The 20070-nt window shown below is 44.4% G+C and overlaps 1 protein-coding gene across 18 annotated transcripts in view; it reads left to right on the top strand.

The window, feature by feature from the left end:
- Positions 1 to 20070, top strand: part of LOC110485551 (nuclear factor 1 A-type) — a 310371-nt gene that overhangs the window by 228554 nt on the left and 61747 nt on the right. For 12 of the 18 annotated variants that reach the window (XM_036946510.2, XM_090185219.1, XM_036946569.2 and 9 more), the window contains exons 6-7: positions 1625 to 1752; positions 7610 to 7660. In XM_036946510.2, the coding sequence (XP_036802405.1) occupies positions 1625 to 1752; positions 7610 to 7660 (179 nt within the window). The remainder of the gene's footprint in view (positions 1 to 1624; positions 1753 to 7609; positions 7661 to 20070) is intronic. The other 6 variants (XM_036946715.2, XM_090185531.1, XM_090185732.1 and 3 more) reach the window with 1 other exon arrangement.

The following is a 20070-nucleotide window of genomic DNA, read 5'->3' as shown; positions in this document are numbered from 1 at the left end:
GCTATATACAGGGGGTACCAGTACAGAGTCAATGTGGAGGCTATATACAGGGGGTACCAGTACAGAGTCAATGTGGAGGCTATATACAGGGGGTACTGGTACTGAGTCAATGTGGAGGCTATATACAGGGGGTACTGGTACTGAGTCAATGTGCGGGGGTACAGGTTAGTTGAGGTAATTTGTAAAGTGACTATGCATAGATAATAAACAGCGAGTAGCAGCAGTGTAAAAACAATGTAAATAGTCCGGGTGACCATTTGATGAATTGTTCAGCAGTCTTATGGCTTGGTTCTAGACTTGGCGCTCCGGTACCGCTTTCCGTGCAGTAGCAGAGAGAACAGTCTATGATTTAGGTGACTGGAGTCTGACAATTTTATAGGCCTTCCTCTGACACTGTCTAGTATGTGTGTGTGTGTTATGCACGTGTGTGTGTGCAAGAGCATGTGTACCCATACACACATTTGTGCGTGTGTACGTCTCCACATATCCAAGTCTGTGTGTAAGCTCACATACACCACCCTCCCTCTCTCCGGTCAACCTTCCTTCCTGTCAAAGCAAACAGGTCTGAACAAGAAGGCAGTGTGTGGACGCGCTCGGCCCTAATTACGTGATTACCAGGAAAGCTTACCAGCAGACATCACATTCACAAATAAATGTCAGAACCAACGGCCAGGGAAATAACTCACTGGTCTAAGTGTGCATCCCAAGTGGAACACTGTTACCTATATAGTGCACTACTTCTAACCAGAGCACGTATCGGCCCTGGTCAAAAGTAGTGCACTATAATGGGAATTAGGGTGCCATTTGGGACCTACTCTTAGCCTCACTAACAGAGACAGATATACTGTACGCACACCAGCACCAAACCACAGTCCGTCTTTGACTGGGGGGATAGCTTCAGTGTTTGACTGGGGGGGCAGCTTCAGTGTTTGACTGGGGGACAGCTTCAGTGTTTGACTGGGGGGACAGCTTCAGTGTTTGACTGGGGGGGCAGCTTCAGTGTTTGACTGGGGGGACAGCTTCAGTATTTGACTGGGGGGACAGCTTCAGTGTTTGACTGGGGGGACAGCTTCAGTGTTTGACCGGGGGGAGAGCTTCAGTGTTTGACTGGGGGGAGAGCTTCAGTGTTTGACTGGGGGGAGAGCTTCAGTGTTTGACTGGGGGAGAGCTTCAGTGTCACTGGGGGAGAGCTTCAGTGTTTGACTGGGGGGACAGCCTCAGTGTTTGACTGGGGGGAGAGCTTCAGTGTTTGACTGGGGGGACAGCTTCAGTGTTTGACTGGGGGAGAGCTTCAGTGTTTGACTGGGGGGACAGCCTCAGTGTTTGACTGAGGGGACAGCCTCAGTGTGTGGCTGGGGGGGGGGGGCAGCTTCAGTGTTTGACTGGGGGGGAGGGGTTGGGGACAGCTTCAGTGTTTGACTGGCTCCAGGTGGAACCACATGGAGACTAGACAGCAAGTTTGCATCAAACTAAATATAGGATTTCTGAAAATTGAAAATGACAGATACATTTCTGTAGATTGTTCTTTGTATAGCACTTAAAACATCATTTAACTATCAGACATTAACCCTGGTCTCTGTGTGTGTGTGTGTGTCCATCTGTCCATGTGTGTGTCCCCGTCCAGCTCGGCCAAGAGGATCAAGTGTATGGAGGACGAGGTGGACAGTCCAGGAGAAGAGTCCTACTATCCAGGTCAAGGGCGCTCCCCGGGCAGCGGCAGCCAGGCCAGCAGCTGGCACGAAGTGGAAACTGGTACGTACTGCTGTAAACTGCCAACCGACCTACCCGACTGGTGCCAACACTCCTGTAACACACGCTGTCCCTGATACTCTCCCTACTCTTAGCACTGTGACTGAACACAGCTTTTCTTCTCTGCTAGAGACATATAGTATGTTTGGGGAGGAAGTGGACTGACAGGAGAGTGTGTGTGGGAACGTGTGTGTCAAGTGAGAATGCAGGGTTGTTTGCGTGCGTGACTGGTAAAAATGCAGTATTGTGTATGTGAGGGTGAGAATCGTGTGCATCCTGTGTCTTCCCTGTCTGTCTTTCTGTGCATTTCTATCTCACATGGTCACATTTTTCAGAATGCCTGGGATGGTCAGAAACACCTTCCAACGTCATATACTTTTTTACAAAGGCCATCTGTCTTGATGGGATTAACAATGATGGGATTAACAATGGCATTAATGCTAACACATTGAAAACCATGGGGGGGGACATAGGGCGCCCACAGGAATAGTCCAAGAGGCGTATGGGTGTGTTCCACACCCTGTATCCTGTACATATGTATGACAGGATGTGTATGTGTGTGTGTGTATATACCCCTCTGTGTGTCAATGTTCGTCACATGCGTGTGTTTGTGTGTGTGTATGTGTGTGTGTCATTCCGCAATGCCTTAGGCTGGTGGGCTGTAAATCCCTCAGGGTCCTCCTCCCGTGTTTCAGTGGCTTCACTCTGTAACACATACTGTTCCTCTATGCCTCCCTGTATCTTCTCACCTTATCCACTCTCTGCTCCCCTTCTTATTTATACTGAACTAAAATATAAATTCAACATGCAACGATTTGAAAGATTTTACTGAGTTACAGTTCATATAAGGAAATCAGTCAATTTAAATAAATTCATTATTCCCTAATCTATGCATTTCAGATGACTGGGAATATAGATGGTCACAGATACCTTAAAAAAACAGGTAGAGGTGTGGATCAGATAACCAATCAGTATCTGGTGTGACCACCATTTGTCTCATGCAGCGCGACACATCTCATACGCATAGAGTTGATCAGGCTGTTGATTGTGACCAGTGGAATGTTGTTTCACTCTTTAATGGCTGTGCGAAGTTGCTGGATATTGTCGGGACCTGGAACACACTGTTGTACACATCGATCCAGAGCATCCCAAACATGCTCAATGGCTATCATGTCTGGTGAATATGCAGGCCAAGGAAGAACTGGGACATTTTCAGCTTCCATTCAATTGTGTTCGTTGTCCGTAGCTTGGGGCACTCTGTTCACAACGTTGACATCAGCAAACCGCTCGCCCACACAACACGTGCTCTGCGGTTGTGAAGCCAGTTGGACGTACTGCCAAATTCTCTAAAATGACAGAGGCAGCTTATGGAAGAGAAATTAACATTCAATTATCTGGCAACAGCTCTGGTGGGTGTTCCTGCAGTCAGCATGCCAACTGCACGCTCCCTCAAAAGTTGAGACATCTGTGGCATTGTGTTGTGACAAAACTGCACATTTTAAAGTGACCTTTTATTGTGCCCAGCACAAGGTGCACCTGTGTAATGACCATGCTGTTTAATCAGCTTCTTGATATGCCACACCTTGTACACAACATTTGAGAGAAATAAGCTGTTTGTGCATATGGAACATTTCTGGGATCTTTTATTTCAACTCATCAAACATGGGACACTTTACATGTTGCGTTTATATTTTGGTTCAGTGTAAATACAGAATATATATATGAAAATATATATGAATAATATATATATATATTGGTTCGGCGTACACAGTATATACATATATACACAGTACCTGTCAAAAGTTTGGACACACCTACTCATCCCAGTGTTTTTCTTTATTTTTACTATTTTCTACATAATAGTGAAGACATTAAAAACTAAGAAATAACAAATATGGAATCATGTTGTAACCAAAAAAAGTGTTAATTAAATAAAAATATATTTTATATTTGAGATTCTTCAAAGTAGCCACCCTTTGCCTTGATGACAGCTTTTCACACTCTTGCCATTCTCTCAACCAGCTTCCAACAGTCTTGAAGGAGTTCCCACATATGTTGAGCACTTGTTGGCTGCTTGTTTCTTTACTCTGCGGTCCAACTCATCCCAAACCGTCTCAATTGGGTTGAGGGCAGGTGATTGTGGAGGCCAATACATCTGATGCTGCACTCCATCACTCTACTTCTTGGTGAAATAGCCCTTAGACAGCCTGGAGGTGAGTTGGGTCATTGTCATGTTGAAAATCAAATTATAGTCCCACTATGCGCAAAACAGATGGGATGGCATATCACTGTAAAATGCTGTGGTTGCCATGCTAGTTCAGTGTGCCTTGAATTCTAAATAAATCACAGACAGTGTCACCAGCAAAGCACCATCACACCACTTCCTCCAAGCTTCACAGTGGGAACTACAAATGCAGGGATCATCCGTTCACCTACTTTGCATGTCACAAAGACATAGCGGTTGGAACCAAAAATCGTTGTCCGTTAGTAGTGGTTTCTTTGTAGAAGTTCGACCATGGAGGCCTGATTCAACCAGTCTCCTCTGAACAGTTGATGTTGAGACCTGTCTGTTACTTGAACTATGTGAAGAATTTATTTGGTCTCCAATTTCTGAGGTGCAGTAAACTCTAATGAACTTATCCTCTGCAGCAGAGTTAACTCTGGGTCTTCCTTTCCTGTAGCAGTCCTCATGAGAGCCAGTTTCATCATAGCGCTTCATGGTTTTTGTGACTGCATTTGAAGAAACTTTGAAAATTCTTGTAATTTTCCGCATTGACTAACCTTCATGCTTACAGTAATGATGGACTGTCATTTCTCTTTGCTTATTTGAGCTGTTTTTGCCATAAAATGGACTTGGTCTTTTAGCAAATAGGGCTATCTTCTGTATACCACCCCTACCTTGTCACAACACAACTGATTGGCTCAAACACATTAAGAAGGAAAGAAATTCCACAAATTAACTTTTAACAAGACGCACCTGTTAATTGAAATGCATTCCAGGTGACTACCTCATGAAGCTGATTGAGAGAATGCCAAGAGTGTGCAAAGGGTGACTACTTTGAAGAATTTAAAATATATTTTGATTTGTTTCACACTTTTTTGTTTAATACATGATTCCATGTATTACATGATTCCATTCCTGAATCCAAGAGGGCGTAGCAGTCAGACGTCTTTGTCTTGTCTCGTCCCATGTATATATTTTTCCTAAACCTCAACTTCAAAATACTCCCCTGCAACCCGCCTCACCCAATGTGGTGTGGATCTGTTTTTTTTTCCTAAAGTATTTCTATTTACCTTCAAACTGGAATACCTCAACTGTAGCTAACTAGCTACCAGCTATCGGTCAGCTAACCACTGCTAGCGGTCATCAGCTAACCTTTAGCTCGGAAAGCTCTCGCCAGTTCGCACAACCCATTTCAAACCAGAGCATACCGGACCTATTTTTCTCTCCATATCCCTGGATTCCTACCACAAACTCTGAACCTTTTCATCTGGATCATCACAACTAGCTAACCGCAACCCGGGTTGACTACTCCTGGCTAACGTTTCCGTCCCGGAGCTAGCACCAACTAGCCTGGGGCTAGCCCATGCTAGACCCATCACCCGGCTCACTCCTGGGCTACAATATCTGGACCCCTTCTACTACCGGTACGGGGCACGGAACCCCACCGATCCTCTACGACTGGAATACCGACATAATCTGCCCGAGGATTCTAACAGGCCCCTCAGGCACAAAGCCCGCTGAAGGCACATTCTGCTAATTAACCTGCTAGGCCTGCTAGCTACCTAGAGCTACTTGGAACCCTATTAACTCCACGACTGGTCTATCGACGTCACCGTACGAAGTGGCAAAAACAGACTTACCCCCATCGCGGATTTACCCCCAAAGGCTAAATTGCTAGCCCCGGTCTACTAAATCCTAGCTTGCCATCCCCGGTCTGCTAACTGCTAGCTTGTTTAGCCCCGTCCTACTAACTGTTAGCATGTTAGCATCCGCCTGCTAACTGTCTGAATCGCCGTGTTCCCATTCAGCCCAATCACTCACTGGACCAATACGTTCACTTGGCTACGCATGCCTCTTTCTAATATCAATATGCCTCGTCCATTACTGTCCTGGTTAGTGATTACTGTCTTATTTCACTGTAGATCCTCTAGCCCTGCTCAGTACGCCTTAACCAACCATGTTCTCCCACCTCCTACATATGTAATGACATCACCTGGTTTAAACATCTCTAGAGATTATATCTCTCTCATCATTACTCAATGCCTAGGTTTACCTCCAATGTACTCACATCCTACCTTACCTTTGTCTGTACACTATGCCTTGAATCTATACTATCGTGCCCACAAACCTGCTCATTTTACTCTCTGTTCCGAACGTGCTAGACGTCCAGTTCTTATAGCCTTTAGTCGTACCCTTATCCTACTTCTCCTTTGTTCCTCTGGTGATGTAGAGGTTAATCCAGGTCCTGCAGTGCCTAGCTCCACTCCCACTTCCCAGGTGCTCTCATTTGTTGACTTCTGTAACCGTAAAAGCCTTGGTTTCATGCATGTTAACATTAGAAGCCTACTCCCTAAGTTTGTTTTACTCACTGCTTTAGCACACTCTGCTAACCCGGATGTCTTAGCCGTGTCTGAATCCTGGCTTAGGAAAACCACCAAAAACCATGAAATCTCCAGCTCACAATAACATTTTCTGCCAAGATAGACCTGCCAAAGGGGCGGGTGTTGCAATCTATGGCCTATTTATTGCCTTAACTCCCTTATCTTACCTCATTTGCACTCACTGTATATAGACTTTTTGTTTTCTTTTGTTCTACTGTATTATTGACTATGTTTTGTTTATTCCATGTGTAACTCTGTGTTGTTGTATGTGTTGAATTGCTATGCTTTATCTTGGCCAGGTCGCAGTTGCAAATGAGGACATGTTCTCAACTAGCCTACCTGGTTAAATAAAGGTGAAATAAATACAAATGTAAAAAAATGTGTGTTATTTCATACATTTGATGTCTTCACTAGTATTCTACAATGTTGAAAATAGTCAAAATAAAGAAAAACCCTTGAATGAGTAGGTATGTCCAAACTTTTGACTGGTACTGTATATATATATATATATATATATATATATATCCTCTTCTTATAGCCTTACAGTGCAGAGAGAGAACACATAAGGAGAGAATAGACACACAGCTTTCTCCCTCGCAGACAATGTCACAGTAGAACGCTCCTTATTCTCCTAATAAAAAGGCAATGCTTTTACAGAGCACACCTTAGGCCTTATACCTTACAGGTAGACGACAGGAGTGTGTGTCCGTGTGTGTGTGAGCCTGTGAGTGTGTGTGTGGAGGGGGACTGTTTGTTTTTGTTAAAGAGGAGAGGGTGGAGTTGCCAGTGACTCGGAGAAGAGGCCCACCTATAGGATAAGGGGACGGGCAAGAGTGTGTTTGTTTCCGTGGTGTGAGTGAGTGTGTGTGTGTGTGTGTGTGTGTGTGTGTGTGTGTGTGTGTTTCTGTTTCATATTCCCAGAGTTTAGGAATAAGACATGATGTCAGTGAGAGCATCTCCATGAGGTAAACAGGCTGTGTGGGTATGTTTGTGTACAGAGTGAGTGTGTGTGCACGTATGCTTTTGTGAATGGGGGTGTTTGCTGTTGTGTGTGTGTGTGTGTGTGTGTATTTGTGATTGCCTGTGTAACGTGACCCCGGCCCTGTTCCACCCTTATGGGAACGGAACATGCTTAATTGATGAGGTAATGCTCCATTTTCTCTCCTAACGCTACACTATATTCACCCTGCCTCTTTTTCTTTCTTCTCTTTTGTTCCCTTGTTTCTTTCCCCCTTTTTCTTTTGTCTCTCAAAAGCTGGATATAAACTGCGTGGCTCGCTAGCTAGTTCGTTCATCTCAAGACAAGGTAAAGATGCATTACTCTTTCCAATTTCACCTCCTATCCTCTGTTGCCCCCCCCCCTTCTCTCCACCCCCTCACCCCTCCTCTCCCCTCCAAATCAGGACATGGTTATCGAGTTTTGTGGTTGGTGTTTTGTATTGTCTAGGCTGCTCCCCCCTCCTTCCACCTCTCCCTCCCTTCACTGTGTGTGATTGTGATAAACAAAAGAATGGAACTGAAACAGATCCTTGCGGCACACCTTAGGCCTTATACCTTATGCACTGTAGCGTGGGGTTCATGTCCATTGGAATCTTAACAGTGCACCATCATACCTACTGTAACTCCACCCATTTTATATCTGTTAAGTATCTCTCCGAATATAGAACCAATTGTTGTGTCAAATTTACAAGGAGTTATTTAGTGTCTTAACTTAGGCCTTGTGTGTCTTATTCGGCCCGCAGGCCTTGTTAAACAACAGCAAACAGCTTGACTGGTAAGATGTCTTGTGAAGACCCATTCAAATCAAATCAAATGTTATTGGTCACATACACATGTTTAGCAGATGTTATTGGTCACATACACATGGTTAGCAGATGTTATTGGTCACATACACATGGTGAGCAGATGTCATTGGTCACATACACATGTTTAGCAGATGTTATTGGTCACATACACATGGTTAGCAGATGTTATTGGTCACATACACATGGTGAGCAGATGTCATTGGTCACATACACATGTTTAGCAGATGTTATTGCGAGTGTAGAGAAATGCTTGTGCTTCTAGTTCTGACAGTGCAGCAATATCTAACAAGTAATATCTAACAATTTCACAACAAATACCTAATACACACAAATCTAAGTAAAGGAATGGAATAATAATATATACATACAGTGCCTTGCGAAAGTATTCAGCCCCCCTTGAACTTTGAGACCTTTTGCCACATTTCAGGCTTCAAACATAAAGATATAAAACTGTATTTTTTTGTGAAGAATCAACAACAAGTGGGACACAATCATGAAGTGGAACAACATTTATTGGATATTTCAAACTTTTTTAACAAATCAAAAATTGGGCGTGCAAAATTATTCAGCCCCCTTAAGTTAATACTTTGTAGCGCCACCTTTTGCTGCGATTACAGCTGTAAGTCGCTTGGGGTATGTCTCTATCAGTTTTGCACATCGAGAGACTGACATTTTTTCCCATTCCTCCTTGCAAAACAGCTCGAGCTCAGTGAGGTTGGATGGAGAGCATTTGTGAACAGCAGTTTTCAGTTCTTTCCACAGATTTTCGATTGGATTCAGGTCTGGACTTTGACTTGGCCATTCTAACACCTGGATATGTTTATTTTTGAACCATTCCATTGTAGATTTTGCTTTATGTTTTGGATCCTTGTCTTGTTGGAAGACAAATCTCCGTCCCAGTCTCAGGTCTTTTGCAGACTCCATCAGGTTTTCTTCCAGAATGGTCCTGTATTTGGCTCCATCCATCTTCCCATCAATTTTAACCATCTTCCCTGTCCCTGCTGAAGAAAAGCAGGCCCAAACCATGATGCTGCCACCACCATGTTTGACAGTGGGGATGGTGTGTTCAGCTGTGTTGCTTTTACACCAAACATAACGTTTTGCATTGTTGCCAAAAAGTTCAATTTTGGTTTCATCTGACCAGAGCACCTTCTTCCACATGTTTGGTGTGTCTCCCAGGTGGCTTGTGGCAAACTTTAAACTACACTTTTTATGGATATCTTTAAGAAATGGCTTTCTTCTTGCCACTCTTCCATAAAGGCCAGATTTGTGCAATATACGACTGATTGTTGTCCTATGGAAAGAGTCTCCCACCTCAGCTGTAGATCTCTGCAGTTCATCCAGAGTGATCATGGGCCTCTTGGCTGCATCTCTGATCAGTCTTCTCCTTGTATGAGCTGAAAGTTTAGAGGGACGGCCAGGTCTTGGTAGATTTGCAGTGGTCTGATACTCCTTCCATTTCAATATTATCGCTTCCACAGTGCTCCTTGGGATGTTTAAAGCTTGGGAAATGTTTTTGTATCCAAATCCGGCTTTAAACTTCTTCACAACAGTATCTCGGACCTGCCTGGTGTGTTCCTTGTTCTTCACGATGCTCTCTGCGCTTTTAACGGACCTCTGAGACTATCACAGTGCAGGTGCATTTATACGGAGACTTGATTACACACAGGTGGATTGTATTTATCATCATTAGTCATTTAGGTCAACATTGGATCATTCAGAGACCCTCACTGAGAGTTTGCTGCACTGAAAGTAAAGGGGCTGAATAATTTTGCACGCCCAATTTTTCAGTTTTTGATTTGTTAAAAAAGTTTGAAATATCCAATAAATGTCGTTCCACTTCATGATTGTGTCCCACTTGTTGTTGATTCTTCACAAAAAAATACAGTTTTATATCTTTATGTTTGAAGCCTGAAATGTGGCAAAAGGTCGCAAAGTTCAAGGGGGCCGAATACTTTCGCAAGGCACTGTATATGGATGAGCAATGACAGAGCGGCACAGGCAAGATGCAATAGATGGTATAAAATATCATTATTCTGAAAAGATAGGGTGTTCTATGCTAAAGATGTGTATAGGGAAGAGGAGTGGAACTGACAGCGTTTTAGCAACATGAAATCTTATTCAAATCTGTTCATATACACCCCCAGGAAGAATGTGACACCATTTTTTTTGTTGTACATTTTCTGACAAGCAGGCACTTAGATATGGTCATTTTCACCTTTTCATAAATTCATAGAACGTTTGGGAATGACGTATATACTAAGGAATTTGGGAACCTTCTATAGCAATATAGAGTGGAAAAGAGGCCGTGTGTTTGGACACATAATAGACACTGCAGTAAATAAAATATATGTCTTGTCCAGGACCCGAGTCCACGCAGACCAGTGCGCCATAGCCAATCAGTAGGCCAATATGCAAATAAGCCATCTGCAACACGGGCCTGCTATCATTCACTTTGAACTGGACTTTGTGTTTACGGGCGGTAGAGCCTGCTATCGTTCACTTTGAACAGGACTGTGTGTTTACAGGCGGTAAGGCCTGCCATCGTTCACTTTGAACTGGACTGTGTGTTTACAGGCGGTAGAGCCTGCCATCGTTCACTTTGAACTGGACTGTGTGTTTACAGGCAGTAGAGCCTGCCATCGTTCACTTTGAACTGGACTGTGTGTTTACAGGCAGTAGAGCCTGCCATCGTTCACTTTGAACTGGACTGTGTGTTTACGGGCGGTAGAGCCTGCTATCGTTCACTTTGAACTGGACTGTGTGTTTACAGGCGGTAAGGCCTGCCGTCGTTCACTTTGAACTGGACTGTGTGTTTACAGGCGGTAGAGCCTGCCATCGTTCACTTTGAACTGGACTGTGTGTTTACAGGCAGTAGAGCCTGCCATCGTTCACTTTGAACTGGACTGTGTGTCTCTCCCTGTGTTGCCTATTCACAACAACAAGATCAACAACTAATGCTAGCCAGAGTCGAGATGAGATCAAATCTAGCGAGGGAACATTAGATAAACCCTCTCAGCTAGTTGGCCATCAAAATTGCACTGATAAATTATGTGGAATAGTAGCCTGCTCGCCCTTCTTCTGCTTGCCTGCCAATGCGTGCTTGTCCCAACTCATGTTTTGACAACCGAATGGGAACTTGCCTGCCTGGCCGCCCATTTGTTCAATGCCAAATACGTTTGATTGGCAACTAAGAGATTTGCTAACTAGCGATTCACATGTCTTGCTAGCTAACCAAATGACATTGCAGCATCACTATCTGTAGCCAATGAAAAACAATATGAAGGGAAAAAGTCAATAACTCATCCACTCCTCCTGACAATGTTAAGTTGTTTTTAGCTTGCTAAATAAATGGCTAGTTACGTAAATAAATACGCTAGCCCAGGGGTGTCAAACTCAATCAGTGCACGGGCCATTTTGAAACATTCGCAGGCCAGACATAGTCTATTTGTTTTTACAAAGAAACTTGCAACTGCGGCCCACACAGGCCATTGTTTTATTTGAAAAAATATGGCGATTTATAATGTCTACTTATATGATGCTGTATATAGCATTTTGACAGATTTCAGTTTTTAACAATCACTATTTTCAGAACCTTGTGGTCATTTTTCAAAACTCTAGACACAAAACTCAAAACAGTCATCACTTGTAACACAGGCTGTCCAGTGTTCAAAACATTGTGTTGTGCATTCATATCTTTAAAGAAACCTTGCGCTTGCAGAATCATTGGTTCAAATAACTCATTAATCATGAAATACTATAGGACCATTCATTTTGATCACCCACACACAAGATACCGAGAGTTTCACTGTGTAGTTGTTCGTACAATCATTAAATATTGTTGTACAAAATATGTGATACATGTTTCATTATGCTACTACACGGAAATACATCACTGTAAAATAACTAGTAGAGAGAATACTACAGACACAGTGGAATCATTGAACAAAATAGGACATTTATTGATGAAATACAATAAAATGACAACATAGGTTTCTTTGAATCGAAGCAAAAATAATTAGCTACAAAAAAAGAAAAAACTGTTAAAGGTGAACTGCAGTGTTCCTCACCTGGCTTACTGTAAAACATCACTGCAGTGTTCCTCACCTGGCTTACTGTAAATCATCACTGCAGTGTTCCTCACCTGGCTTACTGTAAATCATCACTGCAGTGTTCCTCACCTGGCTTACTGTAAAACATCACTGCAGTGTTCCTCACCTGGCTTACTGTAAAACATCACTGCAGTGTTCCTCACCTGGCTTACTGTAAAACATCACTGCAGTGTTCCTCACCTGGTTTACTGTAAAACATCACTGCAGTGTTCCTCACCTGGCTTACTGTAAAACATCACTGCAGTGTTCCTCACCTGGCTTACTGTAAAACATCACTGCAGTGTTCCTCACCTGGCTTCCTGTAAGACATCACTGCAGTGTTCCTCACCTGGCTTACTGTAAAACATCACTGCAGTGTTCCTCACCTGGCTTACTGTAAAACATCACTGCAGTGTTCCTCACCTGGCTTACTGTAAAACATCACTGCAGTGTTCCTCACCTGGCTTACTGTAAAACATCACTGCAGTGTTCCTCACCTGGCTTACTGTAAAACATCACTGCAGTGTTCCTCACCTGGCTTACTGTAAAACATCACTGCAGTGTTCCTCACCTGGCTTACTGTAAAACATCACTGCAGTGTTCCTCACCTGGCTTACTGTAAATCATCACTGCAGTGTTCCTCACCTGGCTTACTGTAAAACATCACTGCAGTGTTCCTCACCTGGCTTACTGTAAAACATCACTGCAGTGTTTCTCACCTGGCTTACTGTAAAACATCACTGCAGTGTTCCTCACCTGGCTTACTGTAAAACATCACTGCAGTGTTCCTCACCTGGCTTACTGTAAAACATCACTGCAGTGTTCCTCACCTGGCTTACTGTAAAACATCACTGCAGTGTTCCTCACCTGGCTTACTGTAAAACATCACTGCAGTGTTCCTCACCTGGCTTACTGTAAAACATCACTGCAGTGTTCCTCACCTGGCTTACTGTAAAACATCACTGCAGTGTTCCTCACCTGGCTTACTGTAAATCATCACTGCAGTGTTCCTCACCTGGCTTACTGTAAAACATCACTGCAGTGTTCCTCACCTGGCTTACTGTAAAACATCACTGCAGTGTTCCTCACCTGGCTTACTGTAAAACATCACTGCAGTGTTCCTCACCTGGCTTACTGTAAAACATCACTGCAGTGTTCCTCACCTGGCTTACTGTAAAACATCACTGCAGTGTTCCTCACCTGGCTTACTGTAAAAAGAAAAACAAAATATTGATTACTGTACTTCTATATTTCCATCAACCCTGTCTTGTGGATTTGGCCACAGGTTCTCATCCACATCACAATGCAATTTTTCATTAGCCAAACATCTTGGGAAGAATCTTCGGGCATGGCGAATCCAGGCCTGACACTGGTCTGCCGTGATGCCATTGCATGCGTCATCCATGGCCTGGAGAAGGGCTGCTTGCTCGTGAGGGCACCTATCATATACCTTCCACCTCCCTCAATCTAGTTAAGGAAATGAGAGTATGGGGGTAAGTGCAGGGTGGTAAATTGTGGATAGGCCTGAAACCATGCTTGCACCATTTGAGCATGGTGGAACCTGACATTATCCCACACAATGACATAGGTCATGCCATCAGCTCTACAGACCTGATTTAGCCCATCAAGGAAGGTTACATTCGAACAGTGAATCATGTGGCTGCCTGCAACTCAATATATAGAGTATATAGAGTAGAGAGCTTTAGATGTTGTTCGACCAAACATTAGAACGGGCAAGATGCGTAATCTAAGCAACTTTGACCGTGGTGTGAATGTTGATGCCACACATGGTGATTCCAGCATCTCAGAAACAGCTGCCTTCCTGGGATTTTTACGCACTACAGTCTCTAGAGTTTACAGAGAATGGTGCGATGAACAAAACACATTCAGTGAGCCGCAGTTCTGTGGGTAAAACACCTTGTTCATGAGAGAGGTCAGAGGAGAATGTCCAGACTCATTCAAGTTAACAGAAAGGCCACAAATGCTCAAATAACATCTGTTTAAAACAGTGGTGTACAGAAGGGCATCTCTTAACGTACAACACCGTGAATCATTCAGGCTGTGGAGGCAAAGGGGGTCCTACCCAGTACTAGATAGGTGTACCTAATAAAGTGGCCGGTGAGTGTACAGTAATGTTAAATCTGATAACATGGTCTGGAAAAGTGGTACATGGGACCATGGAAACAGTGTCTGATAAAGAATGATGATGAAACATTACATCCATAGATAATGTCGTCCAATTGGTTCATGTTCGGTAATTGGTGTCAATGGATCTCGTTATCCTGAAACATTCATGATCTAAACATGGAATATTGTTTGTCAGTTTCCATAAAACTCTGCATTAAGAGTAATGCAACAGTACCTTATCACTTTGAGCAGTCGTATCAATTGATAGTTAGATCATTGTAATGAAATGAATAGACAGTCATCTCAGATGTAATGTGTGAATTGCATTTTGAAATGGTAATACTTTGATGTTCAGTTGTGTCATTTTGAACAGGTGATTTTAGTTCAATGAACAAATGATCTTAGTTTTATGTGTATTGTATCCAAGAAATTGGAAAAAGTGTTAAGAGTTTTGAAAAATTAGCATTTTGATCATTGGTTGTGAGTTTTGAGTCTAGAGTTTTGAAAAATGACATCAAGGTTCTGAAATTAGTACCAAAGTGATTGTGAAAAACTGTAAAACAAAGGAAGAGATAAATAAGATGTGTCCAGCCTTTGCTGCTATGATATGCTGTGACCCTAATCAAAGAGTATTTAATAACTCCAAATATCTAAAACAGGTTGTTGTAACATTTAAACTTAAACGTGTTTTTCATTTTTTTGCTCTGCATGTATCACTGGTGCGGTTGAATGCAGCATTGTTGTATGGTGCACTCAGTGTATTGTAGTTAGCCAACTACTACTAGCCAAGGTTTTGTTGTAGGTTTTGTTTTTTATTTTGTATTTTTTTTTTACCCCTTTTTCTCCCCAATTTCGTGGTATCCAATTGTTGTAGTAGCTACTATCTTGTCTCATCGCTACAACTCCCGTACGGGCTCGGGAGAGACGAAGGTTGAAAGTCATGCGTCCTCCGATACACAACCCAACCAAGCCGCACTGCTTATTAACACAGCGCGCATCCAACCCGGAAGTCAGCCGCACCAATGTGTCGGAGGAAACACTGTGCACCTGGCAACCTTGGTTAGCGTGCCCGCCACAGGAGTCGCTGGTGCGCGATGAGACAAGGATATCCCTACTGGCCAAATCCTCCCTAACCCGGACGACGCTAGGCAAATTGTGCGTCGCCCCACGGACCTCCCGGCCGCGGTCGGTTACGACAGAGCCTAGGCGCGAACCCAAAGTCTCTGGTGGCACAGCTGGCGCTGAAGTACAGCGCCCTTAACCACTGCGCCACCCGGGAGGCCCTCAGGTTTCGTTTTTTGACTACTCATTGTCAAGCTTTAATAAACGAAGCCAGACTGCAACATTTTATTAGCCTCGCTGTGACTGTCTGTACACTTTCCCTCCACTGCACGCTGTAAATGGGACACACGAAATATAGCGCAATTGAAGTTGAATTCACCGATGTGAGTGCATCAGGCTGTAATTACTAGATGACTCAACTGTTGACTCATTACCCGCAGGCCTTGTGTGTCCTATTCGGCCCGCAGGCCTTGTGTGTCCTGTGTGCGCTAGCCTATTAGCCACGTTATGACTGACTTGTGATCATTGCTCTTGCTAGTTTGATTATATTGACGTTCCCAGCCTTAGTTACAGTTGTCCGTTTTTGTTCAAAATATTGAGTCATTGAAACTGAAACACTGCATCCTGAATGGGTGGAGGCAGCAAACTATGTACCAGGCCAGCTGTGACTTATTTTTAAATTATATTAATCATGCATTGAACTGCATCCATCTATTCTGCTAACAATGTCTTACTGTACAACATTTATTTTTTGGTCAAATATAACCTTGGTTTTGAAGCATGAACTGAGAATTTGATATTTTGTGACTGATATTATGATTGTCTGTTTGTTTTATATCTGCAAAGCAGTAAACACTGTCAGTTCCACAGCATCCTCTGTGTATTATGGAATTCAAATCAAATGTATTTATAAAGCCCTTCTTACATCAGCTGATATCTCAAAGTGCTGTACAGAAACCCAGCCTGAAACCCCAAACAGCAAGCAATGCAGGTGTAGAAGCACGGTGGCTAGGAAAAACTCCCTAGAAAGGCCAAAACCTAGGAAGAAACCTAGAGTGGAACCAGGCTCTGAGGGGTGGCCAGTCCTCTTCTGGCTGTGCCGGGTGGAGATTATAACAGGACATGGCCAAGATGTTCAAATGTTCATAGATGACCAGCAGGGTCAAATAATAATAATCACAGTGGTTGTCGAGGGTGCAGCAAGTCAGCACCTCAGGAGTAAATGTCAGTTGGCTTTTCAGAGCCGACCATTGAGAGTATCTCTACCGCTCCTGCTGTCTCTAGAGAGTTGAAAACAGCAGGTCTGGGACAGGTAAGGGCGGTTCCTTGCTCCAGAGCCTTTCCGTTCACCTTCACACTCCTGGGCCAGACTACACTCAATCATATGACCCACTGAAGAGTTGAGTCTTCAGTAAAGACTTAAAGGTTGAGACCGAGTCTGCGTCTCTCACATGGGTAGGCAGACCATTCCATAAAAATGGAGCTCACTAGGAGAAAGCCCTGCCTCCAGCTGTTTGCTTAGAAATTCTAGGGACAATTAGGAGGCCTGCGTCTTGTGACCGTAGCGTACGTGTAGGTATGTACGGAAGGACCAAATCAGTGAGATGGGTAGGAGCAAGCCCATGTAATGCTTTGTAGGTTAGCAGTAAAACCTTGAAATCATTCCTTGCCTGAACAGGAAGCCAGTGTAGAGAGGCTAGCACTGGAGTAATATGATCAAATATTTGGGTTCTAGTCAGGTCCCTAGGATTCTAGCAGCCGTATTTAGCACTAACTGAAGTTTATTTAGTGCTTTATCCGGGTAGCCAGAAAGTAGAGCATTGCAGTAGTCTAACCTAGAAGTGACAAAAGCATGGATTAATTTTTCTCATTTTAGACAGAAAATGTCGAATTCAGCATCTCCCCCTTCACCCCTCAATTGTGTGCATTGTGGACTGTATGGGTGTTTGTGTATGTGTTAACATTTGCATACGTGTGTGTGTGTGTGTGTGTATGTGCCGGAGTCTATATCTGTGTGTGTCTTGGTCCCCTTGTCCTTGTTCATCTGCACACTGAGTGGGAACATGTGAATGTCCGCGTCACACGTCTGTCTGTTCACGTTCTCCAGATCGCCTTCATCCCAACTTCCATTCATATCTTTTATTTCCATTACGCTGTCATTTTCCTTTTGCCTTGGAGCACTCTGATGTTGTTGATGGTGGATTTGGTTTGTTTGTGGTTACCGAGGTGTACGTGTGTGGAAACATTGGGACAAGTGAGACACGTCAACAGCTGCTGATGCCTCTTCTGATGTGTGTGTGTGCCCGTGTGTGTGTGCGCACCGTGTGTGTGTGTGTGTGTGTGTGCGCGCCCGTGTGTGTGTGTGCGCGACCTGTGTGTGTGTGTGTGCGCGCCCGTGTGTGTGTGCGCCCGTGTGTGTGTGTGTGTGTGTATGGACCCCTCACCGCGGTAGACAGTGTTATAATTAGACGTGTTTCATATAAAGTGTAACCCGTGGACCGCATGCCAGCCATTTCCCAGGTAACCCACTTCAGGTCTGAGAAACTCATATGGCCGTCTCGTCTGGCTTAAATAGCCATGTATCAGCAGGATAGTGAGTGTGTGGATAGTGTCTGCTTGCAAGTGTTTGTGTGTCTGCTTGCGAGTGTGTGTGTGTGTGTCTGCTTGCGAGTGTGTGTGTGAGTGTGTGTGTGCGTGTGTGTGTGTGTGTGTGTGTGTGTGTGTGTGAGAGAGAGATGCCCTCTGTCAGCAGGATAGTGTGTGTGTGTGTCTGCTTGCGAGTGTGTGTGTGTGTCTGCTTGCGTGTGTGTGTGTTTGTCTGAGTGTGAAGGGGGCCAGCAATGCTCTGAGCTGTATGTCTCAGCTGACTATTCAAGGAAGAAGTTATTAGTTCAAATAAACAATTTGGGAAGAAGACTAACTCAATCCATATATTTGATTGAGTTAAAGGTCTGAAGCATAATCACATTCCATTGGCCGGGACCATTACCTGCAGCTGCTTCCTAATTGGTCTCCAACTATCAGAGAAGGCCTTGCAGCAACGTGTATCAGACATGACTGTACATTACACTACACAACGTTGTCCCTGGCATTGATAAGGCCGACTGTATACTACATGGCTGAGTCTGCCCCATCTGGACCTGCTTCGTTATAGTCTGTCTGGCTACCGTGCTCGCCCACGTGCAAGCCCCTGAGAGGGGGAAGAGCGGGGACAGCTCCCGTGCTCGCCCACGTGCAAGCCCCTGAGACAGGGAAGAGCGGGGACAGCTCCCGTGCTCGCCCACGTGCAAGCCCCTGAGACAGGGAAGAGCGGGGACAGCTCCCGTGCTCGCCTACGCGCAAGCCCCTGAGACAGGGAAGAACGGGGACAGCTCCCGTGCTCGCCCACGTGCAAGCCCCTGAGACAGGGAAGAGCGGGGACAGCTCAGGCCTGATTAATGAACACCGGAGAAGACTCCTCGATAGAGGGGGAGACCGATGGACAGCAGAGGAAGAGGAGAAGGAGGAGGAGGGAGATGCTTGATACAGAATCGCCTGCCTTACCAGCCGTGAGGCCTGTCAATTTGTCAGAAGAGGAAGGAGAGAGGGATGGAGAGATGCAGCCCCTCTGAAGGGAGAGTGTTGAGTTTGGTCTGACTCTGATTCCACCTGACAGGACCTTTTGAAGTGCTCATTACTCACTCTGATTTTAGGCCCCTACACCCAATCACACACACAAGCAAGTACACACAGACGCATGCACACACATATACACACACACACACATAGTAAAGAACGCACACAATCACTCTCTCATACACAGTCAACCCACCAGAAGTTCCCACACACTATAGCTTTTGGCTCCCAGTCTCTCCCCTATCACCCCTCTCTTCTCTCTCATTCTCTCTCTACCTTTCTCTTCTCTTTGTCACTGTAACGCCATGACACACACACACGCCATGACACACACACACGCCATGACACACACACACGCCATGACACACACACACGCCATGACACACACTACATTACTTGCTGAATCAAATCCACCTAGAGCCCTCTATCACACAGAGAAGACTCGTCTGGAATAGCATTGTGAACAAGGATACACAAGCTCTTACGATACAGAAGAAGAAGCCCTTTTGAAGATGAACCTGACCACTAGCCCACAGTTCAGCCTGTCCCTCCAGCCTCCCATGTTGCTCTGTCCACTCTATCCTATCAGAGGGAGCAGCCCGGCGGGCCTCTGAAGCTAATAACGCTGCTTAGAAAGGCAGATGAAATAACGAATGAAGGACTGAGGTTTCTCCTTCTCCTTTTATCAGCTCCCTGTGGGAACATGGCATTTGTGGTTCTTCTCTCAAGTCTTTGGATTTAAAAGGGCGACTGATGTTTTTTCCCCGTTTGAATTTGTGGTTACTGTTGTTATTGTTTATGTCTTGTTGGGGCTACTAGCTTTGGTCTAAGAAAATATATACATATATGGAAGTCCAATGGCTTTGGAGCAGGTCCTGGAGATCAAAGTAGACATGAAGCAAAATGTCTAGTAAGACGCCGTTTCAAACCTTATTGGTGGCGAGTTTTGTGTGCTTGTGAGCTGTTGTAGAGCTGTTATTGAGTGAAACTGTGTGTTGGATGTGGGTTTATCGACC

Source organism: Oncorhynchus mykiss, chromosome 1 (assembly GCF_057628025.1).
Source record: "Oncorhynchus mykiss isolate SJ-2025 chromosome 1, ASM5762802v1, whole genome shotgun sequence".
Lineage (NCBI taxonomy): Eukaryota > Metazoa > Chordata > Actinopteri > Salmoniformes > Salmonidae > Oncorhynchus > Oncorhynchus mykiss.
The sequence above is the reverse complement of the archived record's forward strand: the minus strand, read 5'-3'. Positions and strand labels throughout refer to the sequence as shown.